At 49.4% G+C, this 13,690-nt stretch overlaps 1 protein-coding gene across 1 annotated transcript in view; it reads left to right on the forward strand.

Moving 5' to 3' along the window:
- The first annotated feature begins 433 nt into the window (after nucleotides 1-433).
- Nucleotides 434-13,690, forward strand: part of LOC149432247 (uncharacterized) — a 43,642-nt gene continuing 30,385 nt past the window's right edge. The window contains exons 1-2 of the mRNA XM_089665371.1: nucleotides 434-1,623; nucleotides 13,184-13,410. Of these exons, the coding sequence (XP_089521497.1) occupies nucleotides 582-1,623; nucleotides 13,184-13,410 (1,269 nt within the window). The 5' untranslated portion in view covers nucleotides 434-581. The remainder of the gene's footprint in view (nucleotides 1,624-13,183; nucleotides 13,411-13,690) is intronic.

Consider the following 13,690-nt stretch of genomic DNA (forward strand, 5'->3'; position numbering starts at 1 on the left):
AAAAGTGACTTTGTGGAAATGCTAGTTGCCTGGATGTCATGCTGAACCTCTGGCTTCAATACTTTGAGTTAGGTATGTTGACATCATTGAACCTGTCAGCCAATCAAAAAAGTATTAAAGCCAAAGGTTTCTAGCGATCAGTTCAGCTCTGGAAATTCCTTTTAGTTAGTGAGAGATATGTATTTGAATGAAAATACTCTGCCATTGCAACTAGACGGCAAGATTTATATCTGCGCACGCGCAGAGCTAATACATTGAAGAACATACGCGTTGACGCTAGAAGTACGTAAGGACGCACGTGCGTGTTTGACCGGTTTTGCGCCTGCGCAGTGTGCACCGATCGCTGCTGGTTGCGTCTGCGCGGTGTCGACTGACCCGCTTTTCGGGGTTGCGCGCCTGCGCAGTCCCCCGGGGCGCTCTCGCGGGATCTCGGGTGAACGGGAAGTACGGCCGTCGAGAGGGAGCGGCCGGGAAAAAAGTAACGGGACCTGGTGTGTTACGTCACTCGGCCCTCGACCGACAACGCCTAGGGCCCTGTAAGGGCTGATATGACGCCATACCCTCGCTAGGCCTTTCCCGCGATGACGTCACCAGCGTCCTCCCTGGACGGGAAGATGGAGGAGGCCGGGCAGCAGCCAGACAACAAGAACACCCTGAAGAAGACCAAGTTTGACCTGCGCATCGTCCAGGCCTACCTGAATCGGGCCCGTGAGGAGCGCCCGCTGCTGACCGTCCCCGTGGCGGAGCTGGACGCCCACCTGGCCAACTTCATCCGCACCCACCGCAAGCAGGACGGCTCTGAGTATGAACCGGGCACCCTGCGCGGCATCCTGGGCAGCCTGGACCGCCACTTCGAGAGGTGCGGCTACCCGCACGCCATCTACCGCTCCCGCGACACCAAGTTCCTGAGGACGGTGGCCGCCATGAAGGAAAAGCAGAGATACCTGAAGACCATCGGCAAGGGGAGCCACCCGCACCACGCCGAGCCGCTGACCGAGCGAGAGATCGAGCTGCTGTACGCCACCGGCGCCATCGGCCTCCACAACCCCACCGCCCTCCTCTACATGCTCTTCTTCAACATCGGCCTCCACTTCAGCCTCCGCACCATGGAGCAGCACAACCTCAAGTGGGGCAACATCACCCTCAAGGCCGACGCCCAGGGGCGCAAGTACCTGGAGCACACCAAGAAGCTGACGCCGGGCCGCGGCGGTGCCAAGTTCCACCCTTCGCACACCATGCGCATGCAGATCTACGAGAGCCCCGAGCAGCCGGAGCGCGACGTGGTGAAGGCCTACGAGAAGTACTCGGTGGAGAGGCCGGAGAAGATGAAGTGCGAGGATGCCCCCTTTTACCTGACGCCACAGCCAGACTGCCGGCCCGGCTACGCCCGCTGGTTTAAAAACCTGCCTATGGGGGAGTCCAGGATACGGGGCATCATGAAGCACCTGAAGATGGCCGCCGGGCTGTCGCCGCAGAGGAAAATCTTGGGGCGCTCGCCGCTGAAGAGGCCCGTCCTGCTGGGGAGCAGCATGGCCTCCATTCTGTCAGCCCAGGTCAAGGTCCTGAGGGGGGAACCGTCGCTGAATGGCTGCCGGAGCAACGGCGTCTCCATAAAGAAGGAGGGTGCGTAGAAACCAACAGTGGAGGGCCACTGGAGCCACATCAATAGCTGTTCGATCAGTTATCTTCTAGTAGCCAACTTCATATAGGGCATTTGGCAGAGACTGACGTCATTGACAGTCTCCACCACTGACACCCTTTGTGCCAATCTGCACTGCAGTGATATTGCTGCTTATTGGTGGGATACAGGGGGAAATCCAGTGGCTGTGCTGGGGATAAGGTAGGAGAGCCCAGTAGATTTAGGATGCAGAGGACAAACCAATGATAGCATGATAGAGGAGCGGGCCGAGGGTAGATTACAGAGAAGTCTACTAGGTTTGCTGGTGGTGGGGTATAGAGGAGAGCCCATAGGGTGTGCTGGTGGTGGGGTATAGAGGCGAGTCCAGTAGGTGTGCTGGTGTTGGAATATAGAGTCCAATAATTTTGCTGGTGGTGGGATATAGAGGCAAGCCCAATGGGTGTGCTGGTGAAGGGATACAGAGGAGAGTCTGATGGGTGTGCTGGTGGTGGAATATAGAGGACGCCCAGTAGGTGTGGTGGGGTATAGAGGAGAGCCCATAGGGTGTTCTGGTGGTGGAATAAAGAAGAGCGTACAGTAGGTGTGCTGGTGTAGGAACACAGAGGAGAGAGCCATGGGTGTGCTGGTGGTGGGATATAGAGGGGAGTCCCATGGGTGTGCTGGTAAAGAGATACAGGGCAGAGTCCAATGGCTGTGCTAGGGTTAGGATACAGAGGATAGTTCAATGGGTGTGCAGGTGGAGGGATACAGAGGAGAATCCATTGGGTGTGCTGGTGGAAGGATACAGAGGAGAGTCCATTGGGTGTTCTGGGGGTAGGACACAGAGGAGGGTCCATTGGGTGTTCTGGGGGTAGGACACAGAGGAGGGTCCATTGGGTGTTCTGGGGGTAGGACACAGAGGAGGGTCCATTGGGTGTTCTGGGGGTAGGACACAGAGGAGGGTCCATTGGGTGTTCTGGGGGTAGGACACAGAGGAGGGTCCATTGGGTGTTCTGGGGGTAGGACACAGAGGAGGGTCCATTGGGTGTTCTGGGGGTAGGACACAGAGGAGGGTCCATTGGGTGTTCTGGGGGTAGGACACAGAGGAGGGTCCATTGGGTGTTCTGGGGGTAGGACACAGAGGAGGGTCCATTGGGTGTTCTGGGGGTAGGACACAGAGGAGGGTCCATTGGGTGTTCTGGGGGTAGGACACAGAGGAGGGTCCATTGGGTGTTCTGGGGGTAGGACACAGAGGAGGGTCCATTGGGTGTTCTGGGGGTAGGACACAGAGGAGGGTCCATTGGGTGTTCTGGGGGTAGGACACAGAGGAGGGTCCATTGGGTGTTCTGGGGGTAGGACACAGAGGAGGGTCCATTGGGTGTTCTGGGGGTAGGACACAGAGGAGGGTCCATTGGGTGTTCTGGGGGTAGGACACAGAGGAGGGTCCATTGGGTGTTCTGGGGGTAGGACACAGAGGAGGGTCCATTGGGTGTTCTGGGGGTAGGACACAGAGGAGGGTCCATTGGGTGTTCTGGGGGTAGGACACAGAGGAGGGTCCATTGGGTGTTCTGGGGGTAGGACACAGAGGAGGGTCCATTGGGTGTTCTGGGGGTAGGACACAGAGGAGGGTCCATTGGGTGTTCTGGGGGTAGGACACAGAGGAGGGTCCATTGGGTGTTCTGGGGGTAGGACACAGAGGAGGGTCCATTGGGTGTTCTGGGGGTAGGACACAGAGGAGGGTCCATTGGGTGTTCTGGGGGTAGGACACAGAGGAGGGTCCATTGGGTGTTCTGGGGGTAGGACACAGAGGAGGGTCCATTGGGTGTTCTGGGGGTAGGACACAGAGGAGGGTCCATTGGGTGTTCTGGGGGTAGGACACAGAGGAGGGTCCATTGGGTGTTCTGGGGGTAGGACACAGAGGAGGGTCCATTGGGTGTTCTGGGGGTAGGACACAGAGGAGAGTCCATTGGGTGTTCTGGGGGTAGGACACAGAGGAGAGTCCATTGGGTGTTCTGGGGGTAGGACACAGAGGAGAGCCCATTGGGTGTTCTGGGGGTAGTACACAGAGGAGGGCCCATTGGGTGTTCTCGGGGTAGGACACAGAGGAGGGCCCATTGGGTGTTCTCGGGGTAGGACACAGAGGAGGGCCCATTGGGTTTTCTGGGGGTAGGACACAGAGGAGAGCCCATTGGGTGTTCTGGGGGTAGGACACAGAGGAGAGCCCATTGGGTGTTCTGGGGGTAGGACACAGAGGAGAGTCCATTGGGTGTTCTGGGGGTAGGACACAGAGGAGAGTCCATTGGGTGTTCTGGGGGTAGGACACAGAGGAGAGTCCATTGGGTGTTCTGGGGGTAGGACACAGAGGAGAGTCCATTGGGTGTTCTGGGGGTAGGACACAGAGGAGAGTCCATTGGGTGTTCTGGGGGTAGGACACAGAGGAGAGTCCATTGGGTGTTCTGGGGGTAGGACACAGAGGAGAGTCCATTGGGTGTTCTGGGGGTAGGACACAGAGGAGAGTCCATTGGGTGTTCTGGGGGTAGGACACAGAGGAGAGTCCATTGGGTGTTCTGGGGGTAGGACACAGAGGAGAGTCCATTGGGTGTTCTGGGGGTAGGACACAGAGGAGAGTCCATTGGGTGTTCTGGGGGTAGGACACAGAGGAGAGTCCATTGGGTGTTCTGGGGGTAGGACACAGAGGAGAGTCCATTGGGTGTTCTGGGGGTAGGACACAGAGGAGAGTCCATTGGGTGTTCTGGGGGTAGGACACAGAGGAGAGTCCATTGGGTGTTCTGGGGGTAGGACACAGAGGAGAGTCCATTGGGTGTTCTGGGGGTAGGACACAGAGGAGAGTCCATTGGGTGTTCTGGGGGTAGGACACAGAGGAGAGTCCATTGGGTGTTCTGGGGGTAGGACACAGAGGAGAGTCCATTGGGTGTTCTGGGGGTAGGACACAGAGGAGAGTCCAGTGGGTGTGCTGGGGGTAGGACACAGAGGATAGTTCAATGGGTGTGCTAGGGTTAGGATACAGAGGAGAATCCAATGGGTGTGCTGGTGGAGGGATACGGAGGAGAGCCCAATGGGTGTGCTGGTGGAGGGATACGGGAAAGTCCGAGGATTTGCTGGTGGACTGATATAGAGAGTCCAATGGGTATGCTGGTGGAAGGATACAGGGGAAAGTCCAGTGGGTGTGCTGGTGGAGGGATACAGGGGAGAGTCCAGTGGGTGTGCTGGTGGTGGGATGTAGAGAAGTGACATGGGTGTGCTGGTGGAGGGATACAGAGGAGAGCCCAGTGGGTGTGCTGGTGGTGGGATGTAGAGAAGTGACATGGGTGTGCTGGTGGAGGGATACAGAGGAGAGCCCAGTGGGTGTGCTGGTGGTGGGATGTAGAGAAGTGACATGGGTGTGCTGGTGGTGGGATGTAGAGAAGTGACATGGGCGTGCTGGTGGAGGGATACAAAGCAAAGTCCAGTGGGTGCCCTGGTTATGGAATCTTAGTTGATTGGAAATCAAATTCCCCATTTGACCGTTAATGATGCATTTAGCTTTATTATAATATCTGCTTCCAGGATTTTTTTTTCCTAAAATGCAGTTGTAGCCAAATGTCACCATACCTAAAAATCCTCAAATTTAATTTGCCAAACAGGTACAGTACCGGGTCAGTTTAGACAGATCCGTATTAATATGTTCTGGGTTTGTGGGAGGACAGCGGAGCAGACGTGGGAAACCCACAGACAGGTGGGCTGCAGATAGTGGGACTTCCACTCAGAACCCCAGTACTGCAAGGCAAGGGAATGATTTAGTCACTCTGCTACCCTCAGACTACACATGGCATTTAAAGATTTTAAACCTTCCTCACTAACAAGAAAAGTTTTCACTATACATCTACTTTAAGGGGGAACCAAATTCTGGGAGCTGTGCCCAAAAGTAGTCTAGGACTAGTCACCAATATCACCTGATCCTCCAGCAAGGAGAACATTGAGGAGCACAGTAGTGATCTCACCAAATTTGGTGAGTCTAGCAGTCGGTGCCTTAGATGATCTTACACTGCAGTTACAGTGCATCCAGAAAGTATTCACAGCGCTTAACTTTTGCCACATTTTATGTTACAGCCTTATTCCAAAATGGATTAAATTCAGTTTTTTCCTCAGCATTCTACAAACATTACCCCCTAATGACAATGTGAAAGAAGTTTGTTTTTGAAATATTTCTAATTTATTAAAAATTAGAAGAACCACATGTATTTAAGTATTCCCATCCTTTGCTCAATACTTTGTTGAAGCCCCTTTGGCACCAATTACAGCCTCAAGTCGTATTGAGTATGGTGGTATGAGCTTGGCACACCTTTTTTTTCCTTTTTTTTTTTTTTTCTCAAGCTCCATCAGGTTGGATGGGGAGCATCGGTGCACAGCCATTTTCAGATCTCTCCAATCGGGTTCAAGTCTAAGCCACTCCAGGACATTGACAGAGTTGGCCATATCCACTCCTTTGTTATGTGGGCTGTGTGCTTAGGGTCGTTGTCCTGTTGAAAGATGAACCGTCGCCCCAGTCTAAGGTCCAGAGCGCTCTGGAACAGGTTTTCATCAAGGATGTTTCTGTACATTGCTGCATTCATCTTTCCTTCCATCTTGACTAGACTCCAAGTTTCTGCCGCTAAAAAACATCCCCACAGCATGATGCTGCCACCACCATGCTTCACTGTAGGGATGCTATTGGCCAGGTAGTGAGCGGTGCCTGGTTTCCTCCAGACATGATGCTTGGCATTCAGGCCAAAGAGTTCAATCTTTGTTTCATCAGACCAGAGGGTTTTGTTTCTTATGGTCTGAGAGTCCTTCAGGCGCCTTTTGGCAAACCCCAGGCGGGCTGCCATTTGCCTTTTTACTGAGGAGTGGCTTCCATCTGGCCACTCTACCATACAGGCCTGATTGTTGGAGTGCTGCAGAGATGGTTGTTCTTCTGGAAGGTTCTCCTCTCTCCACAGAAAACGCTGTATCTCTTTCAGAGTGACCATCGGGTGCTTGGTTATCTCCCTGGCTAAGGCCCTTCTCCCTCGATCACTCATTTTGGCCAGGTGGTCCTCTCTAGTAAGATTCCTGGTGGTTCCAAACATCTTCCATTTACGGATCATGGAGGCCACTGTGCTCATTGGGACCCTCAATGCTGCAGAAATGTTTCTGTACCCTTCTCCAGATCTGTTCCTTGATACAATCCTGTCTCGGAGGTCTACAGACAATTCCTTGGACTTCATGGCTTGTGCTCTGATATGCACGGTTACCTGTGGGACCTTCTATAGACAGGTTTATGCCTTTCCTAATCATGTACAAGCAACTGAATTTCCCACAGGTGCCCTCCAATCAAGTTGTAGAAACATCTCAAGAATGATCAGTGGGAACAGGATGCACCAGAGCTCAATTTTGAGTGTCATGGCAAAGGCTGGGAATACCTATGTACATGTTTTTTTTATTTTTAGTAGTTTTTTTTGTTTTTTTCTTGTTCAAACATTTTATTAACAATAAACCATAAAGTTACAAACAGGGAGACTTTGTTAGTGTACATTGGACAATGAGGTGGCAGTAGGACATAGAAAAAATGAATGAGGATCACATTACAGATGTCTATATAATTCTAGCTGAAACAGGTATATAAAAGTCGACTACAGATAACATCATTGTCCCAGCCAATCAGAGTATTGTCTCCCAGGTGCAAAAAAGAAATAGGGTGAAGTTTGGAGGGGGGTCATACAGGGGTGGAAGATAGGGGAGGGAAAGGGGAACAGCAACGGTGACTCCATGAGCACTCAGCAAGTCTGCAGCAGACCTCAGGTGCTGCCTATGAAGGGCTACTGACAGCGTCCTTGGCTCGCAGTATACAAATCAAGGAAGAAGGCGTGATTCATCGAAGTTAGGCGGGAGGAAGTGCTCTACCCAGGGGCTCCATATGCGTAAAAATTTAGGAATCTTGTCTAGAATTGTGGCTTCCACCTTTGCATGTATCATGGCTTGTGTTATTCTGGTTTTGACGGCCGCAACACTTGGGGTGGGGGATTTCCAGGATTTCGCTATAACCTGTTTAGCTGCTGTTGTAACTTGCATGAGGAGCTTGAATTGTGAATTGGAAACTCCAGGGGGGCACCGATTGAGTAGGGCTGTTGTTGGGTCAGGACGTAGAGTGATAGTGCTAAGTGTAGATATCATGGTGAAAATTTCATCCCAAAAGACTTGGGCCACTGGGCAGTTCCACCACATATGGTAGTGTGTTCCTAGGTCTGTACAGCCTCTAAAACAGTTGGGAGAGTAATTAGGGGTAAATTTTGCGATTCTCGCTGGGACCAAGTACCAGTGGGTTAAAACTTTATAATTTGTTTCCAGTGCTACAATGTACTGTGATGAAGATTTTGTGTTGGCCCAAATGTGATCCCAATCAGGTCAAGTTTCTTGCCTAGATCCACTTCCCACTTATGGGTATACAAAGGGGGGGGCGTGGTGATCGAGGTTGTGAAAAGTGAATATAAGCAGGAGATAAGCCCACGTCTGTGAGGGTCTTTGTAGCATGCTCTTTCAAAGAGAGACATGGCATCTGGCCGATTAGTTGTGGTAGCGTAGGGGGCGTAAAAGTGTTGTAGCTGCAAGTATCTGAATATCTCGGAAGCTGGGAGGTTATGCGTTTCCCGCAGCGAGGCAAAGGATTTAAACTTATTCCTCTGTAGGAAATGATGCGTGCGGAGCAAATTAGCAGAGGACCAGGCTTTGAATAAAAGGGGTGTCTGTCAGGCCGGGGGAAAAGCTGGGTTTCGCAGGAACGAAAGCAGGGGATTATGTAGTGATTGAAGGGGATATTGGGTTTTTAGCCTGTCCCACATGGATAAAAAATGAGAAGTGATGGGGTTGGTTATAGAGCGGCGGTCTATTGGCCTCAACCAGAGTAAGTTAGCTGTAGATAAGGGGTCACATTCTATCGACTCTAGTGCCACCCATTGTGGGATTTCAAAGGTTGCATGATATTTAGGTAATTGGGCTAAATGCGCTGCTTGATAGTATTTGCTGATGTCGGGTAAGCCTAGACCACCATTGAGCTTAGAACGGTATAGGGTGGAGCGTGGTATACGAGGACGAGTTTTGCTCCATACATAGGAAAAAATGCGACACTGCAGTGTGCGGATGTAGTGAGGGGGGACTGGGAGGACTCTAAATAGATATAGGATTTTTGGGAGGATTGACATTTTGATAACTGCTATTCTGTCTAGCCATGCGAGGGGTAGGGAAGACCATTTGGTCAAAAGGGCCGAAAGGTGGTTTAGCATCGGAAGATAGTTAGCTGCGTAAAGGTCTGATAACTTAGGGGTTAGTTTGATTCCCAAAAAAGGGATATGACACTGTGACCAAGGAAATGGTAAAATCTGCTTTAGATGTGTCAGCTCTACCGGGGGAGAGAGATGTTGAGTGCTGTTGATTTATGGGGGTTTATTACTAGTCCAGATAGCGAACCAAACGCTTCGAGAAGCCGGAGTAGGGATGGGGAGGAGGTCAATGGAGATGTAAGAAAGAGCAAGACGTCATCTGCGAAGAGACATAGTTTATGATGCATGCCTCCTATCTCCAGTCCCCTGATATCCGGATTAGCTATGATTAAGAGGGCAAGAGGCTCTATAGCCAGAGCAAAGGGGACAGAGGGCAGCCCTGTCTCGTGCCCCTGGAGATTGGGAACTGAGCTGACCTGTGCCCCAGATATCTAATTCTGGCCGAAGGCTCTCGATACAGCGAGTAGACCCAGGTTAAAAAATGTGGGCCGAAACCCCAACGGTGCAATATATATCTGAGGTAAGGCCATGAGACTGTATCGAACGCTTTCCGGATATCCAGGGACAGGAAGCAGGCTGGGATACTACGAGACCTGGCTAAATTAGCCAATAGAGATGCACGCCTAATATTATCCCCCGCTTGCCTAGTTGGGATAAAGCCCACTTGGTCGTTATGTATTAGAGAGCCAATACACAGGTTAAGACGGGAGGAGAGGATTTTGGCTAACAGTTTGATGTCAATGTTGAGAAGAGAAATTGGCCTATAAATGGACCACTGCGTGTCATCAGAATTCGGCTTTGGGATCATTGATATGTTCGCTTGTACGGTTTCATGGTTGAAGGTTTGGCCAGACAGTAAGGCATTAAAAGCATTAGTGAGGATAGGTGTAAGGAGATGAGCAAATTTTTTATAATAAGTGGCTGAGAAGCCATCTGGCCCTGGGCGTTTACGTAGTTTCAGATTTTTAATAGCGTCTAAGGTTTCGGCTGGGGAGATGGGTCGCTCAAGTGCCACTAACTGGCACTCCGAAAGTTTCGGGAAGGAAATGGAAGTTAAAAGGGCCTCTGCTTGTGCGGGGTCAAAAGGTGTGGAAGAGGAGTAAAGCTGTGACAGGTGTTTATGGAAAGTCTGTAGAATGAGTTCTGAGTTGCTAGTGAGGTTGCCAGAAGAGGTGCGTATCCTGATAGGTTTAGTAAGTTGGTCAAGCCTGCGGAGTGAGAGGGCCAGGAATGTATTAGGTTTATTTGCCCTAGTGTAATATTTGTGCCTAGATCTGCGGAGTGAGAGTTCCGCTTGATCTGTGAGGATGAGATCTAGAGCCAATCTAGATCGCTCCAGGGCCTCACGGAATTCTTTTTGTTTTTTTAATGCAAAGATTTCAAAACAAACTTCTTTCACATTGTCATTATGGGGTATTTGTAGAATGTTGAGGAAAAAAATGAATGTAATCCATTTTGGAATCAGGCTGTAACATAACAAAATGTGTCAAAAGTTAAGCGCTGTGAATACTTTCTGGATGCGCCGTATACAATTGTCACAGGAACAATGATCCTCAGAAGATTTTCCTCTCACTTCCTGCTCTGGTGGAAACTTGACATGGCCTCATATTCATAGCTAGTGACCTTGGTAATCAGGAGGCTTAGTAATAGTGAATCTACCTATAGGAGACACAAACCGCAATAAAGACCTGAAAGTTGTTCTAACTCCTCACCACTTGATCCAAATTAAAAAAATAAATAAATGCCTTTATACTTGTTCTATTTTTGCTTCTTTAATAGGTCATTTATAGGGTGAAAGTGTCCCAATGGTGTCGGCATCACTTTAGGTGTGATGTTCCTGCCCCATGGTAGATTCTGCAGAGAAGTAAATGCTGAATCTCCTCAAAGAGAGGAACCAAGACATTGACAGCTCTGCCTTGGCTGTCATGACAGGAGCAGGGACCCATAGAAATCTCAGTGGGGTCACAGGCAGCCTTGCCTAACCTTACCAAAATTAACCACTTCATGTCCGGACACTTTTACCCCCTTCCTGTCCAGGCCAATTTTCAGCTTTGAGCGCTATCACACTTTGACAATTGCGCGGTCATACAACACTGTACCCATATGAATTTTTTTGAGACAGATAAAGCTTTATTTTGGTGGTATTTATTCACCACTGGGATTTTAATTTTTTTGCTATGTAAAGGAAAAAGTCCAAACATTGTGAAAAATGTTTTTCTTATAAAATTTTGCAAATAAATAATTTCATCATAAATCTTGGCCAAAATGTATTCCATTTTTATCTTTTTAGAAAAAACCCAAATTAGTTTATAACCAAAAATTATATTTTGTAAACTTTTTTCACAATGTTTGGACTTTTTCCTTTACATAGCAAAAAAATTAAATTCCCAGTGGTGAATAAATACCACCAAAATAAAGCTTTATCTGTCTCAAAAAAATTCATAAAAAAAAAAAATATATATATTATATATTTTTTTTTTTTTTTACATACTGTCACCCTAGCAGTACAGTGTCACCATGGTGACACTGTACTACTTGTGGGGGGTGATGGGTTTTTTTTTTTTGTTGTTTTTGTTGTTTTTTTTACACTGATTGCTTTTACACCTATAAAGGCTGTAAAAGCAATCATTTCTCCTCTCTGGCTGCATTCTTGCAGCCATTGAGAACTACTGTGTGAGCTGTGATTGGTCGCAGCTTGTCACATGGTATAAGGCTGTTGTGAATAGCCTTGTACCATGTGACCTCTGTGATCATTCACAGATTTCACTAGTAGTAAGCAATGATGTCAGAAGTGACATCTTGCTTACTACTTTGCATGTGATCACTGATTGGCCAATCAGTGATCACATGATCGGTACCTCGCAGAGAGGTCCCGTCTGATCGGTGTTCCACTGTGTCCAGAGGACACAGCGGGCACTGGATCGTGGTACTGCGCACTCCCAGGGAGCGTGCACAAGCAGGGGGCGGGGAGGCCGTTTTATATACAACTTCTGGACAGGAGGTGGTTAAAGGACAAAAACTTTAAGTTTTGGTTTAGCGGAATACGAAGCTACATAAATCATTTAACCCCTTTCTGCCACCTTCTCCTGGCCCTTTAAGGGGATCTAAATTCTGGGAGGCAGAGGCGGGTGTTCCAATCATGTGACTGCTGTGATTGGCAGTCACATGATGGAAAGCTCCCAAATGCAAGTATGCATCAGGAGCTGTCTGGTACCCATTCATTACTGTGCTGGGAGTGCGCAGGGAGACCTCTCTGCACAGTAAAGTGTTTACCTAGGACCTATCATTAAAGCTCACCCTCTAAGAGGCCACATATATGCGCCAGATCATCAGGAAGTGGTTAAATACAAAATTAAATCTTTTTACTTGCCAAGCGATTTCTGTCCATCCAGTCCTGAGATTTGCACAGCCCTGCCTGGCAGGGCAAGAGATCTGATCTTCCTCTGCTGCAGTGAATTAGCACTGATCCTGTCCTTCCCCATCCTTTGATTGGACAGAGAAAGAAGACAGATTAATGAGCTCATCTTTCTTCCACTCTTCTCTTCCTTTCAGCATATTTTGTGCTCTGCAGTGCAACTAATTGGCTCTTTGTGCTTCTCCATTTCCCAGTCTGAGCTCTACAGTGCAAGGACTGCAGGAGTCTGGTGCCTACACCGCATGCATTCATAAAACTATATTTAGCGATGTACTAATGAATACAGAGCTGCAAAAATTTGTATCTGCCTGGCCTTAAAGCAGGCCTTTCATGCAAAGGGAAGGTCCTCTTCCATGCCATCCCCCCATTGCCTGTATAAATAGGCTGAAAATGAGTCCGTAACAAAGATTTCACAAAATACAAAAATTACTGCTTCTGGTGATGTCACCAACCCTCCCAGGCTGCCTCCTGGCCATTTGAAAACCCGTGAGAATGCATTCCTGCAATGGGTCTCGAGTGCCCTGCTTATCTGTAGGTTGCGGTAAGGCGCAATGACGTCACCCGTCTCTGCTGGGAGCGAGGTGTTTATATATCTGCTAGTTTGGTTTGGGCGGTTATGGGGCTGGCAGGGAAGTTTGGGCGGTTATGGGGCTGGCAGGGAAGATGGGCGGTTATGGGGCTGGCAGGGAAGTTTGGGCGGTTATGGGGCTGGCAGGGAAATTTGGGCGGTTATGGGGCTGGCAGGGAAGTAGACCTTCATTGTTAATGAAATGTATTTGTTTCCATCTTTTTCTTTGGTTTTGTTTCGATCAGAGGTGTCTCGCTCACCAGTACCACTCTCTCTTCTTTAAACAGATGAGGACTCGTATGGTCAGGATGATTCATCGGACACAGAGGGCGGGTACAAAGCTCTCGGGATCCGCAGCTTCGGTACCAGAGACAGAGTGTCAGAAAGCGACACAGCCCTTCCTTCCGGCATCGTTGGCAGCCCCAAACTCACCAAGATTAAGGAGGAGTGGGAGCCAACAGAGGTGTCGGCCCATGGAGTCAACGTGGGGGAAAAGAGCATCTTTCCAGGACAGGTGAAGTGGGGATTGCGCTTTTGTGAATATGCTCAGCATCCATCTGGTTTCCCAGGTGGATTGCCCAAACCTCAACTTTGCTCTAGCTAATTATTTATTTTTTATTTTTTGGAGGGGTGGTAGAGGCAAGGAGTTGAGTGCACCTTTTAGTGGTTGGACCTAAAGGCTACGTTCACCTTTCCAGCCATGTTAGACCTTTCCAGCCATGTTAGACCTTTCCAGCCATGTTAGACCTTTCCAGCCATGTTAGACCTTTCCAGCCATGTTAGACCTTTCCAGC

Source organism: Staurois parvus, unplaced genomic scaffold, assembly GCF_062004578.1.
Source record: "Staurois parvus isolate SC_StPar_1 unplaced genomic scaffold, SC_StPar_1.0 ptg002181l, whole genome shotgun sequence".
Taxonomy (NCBI): Eukaryota; Metazoa; Chordata; class Amphibia; order Anura; family Ranidae; genus Staurois; species Staurois parvus.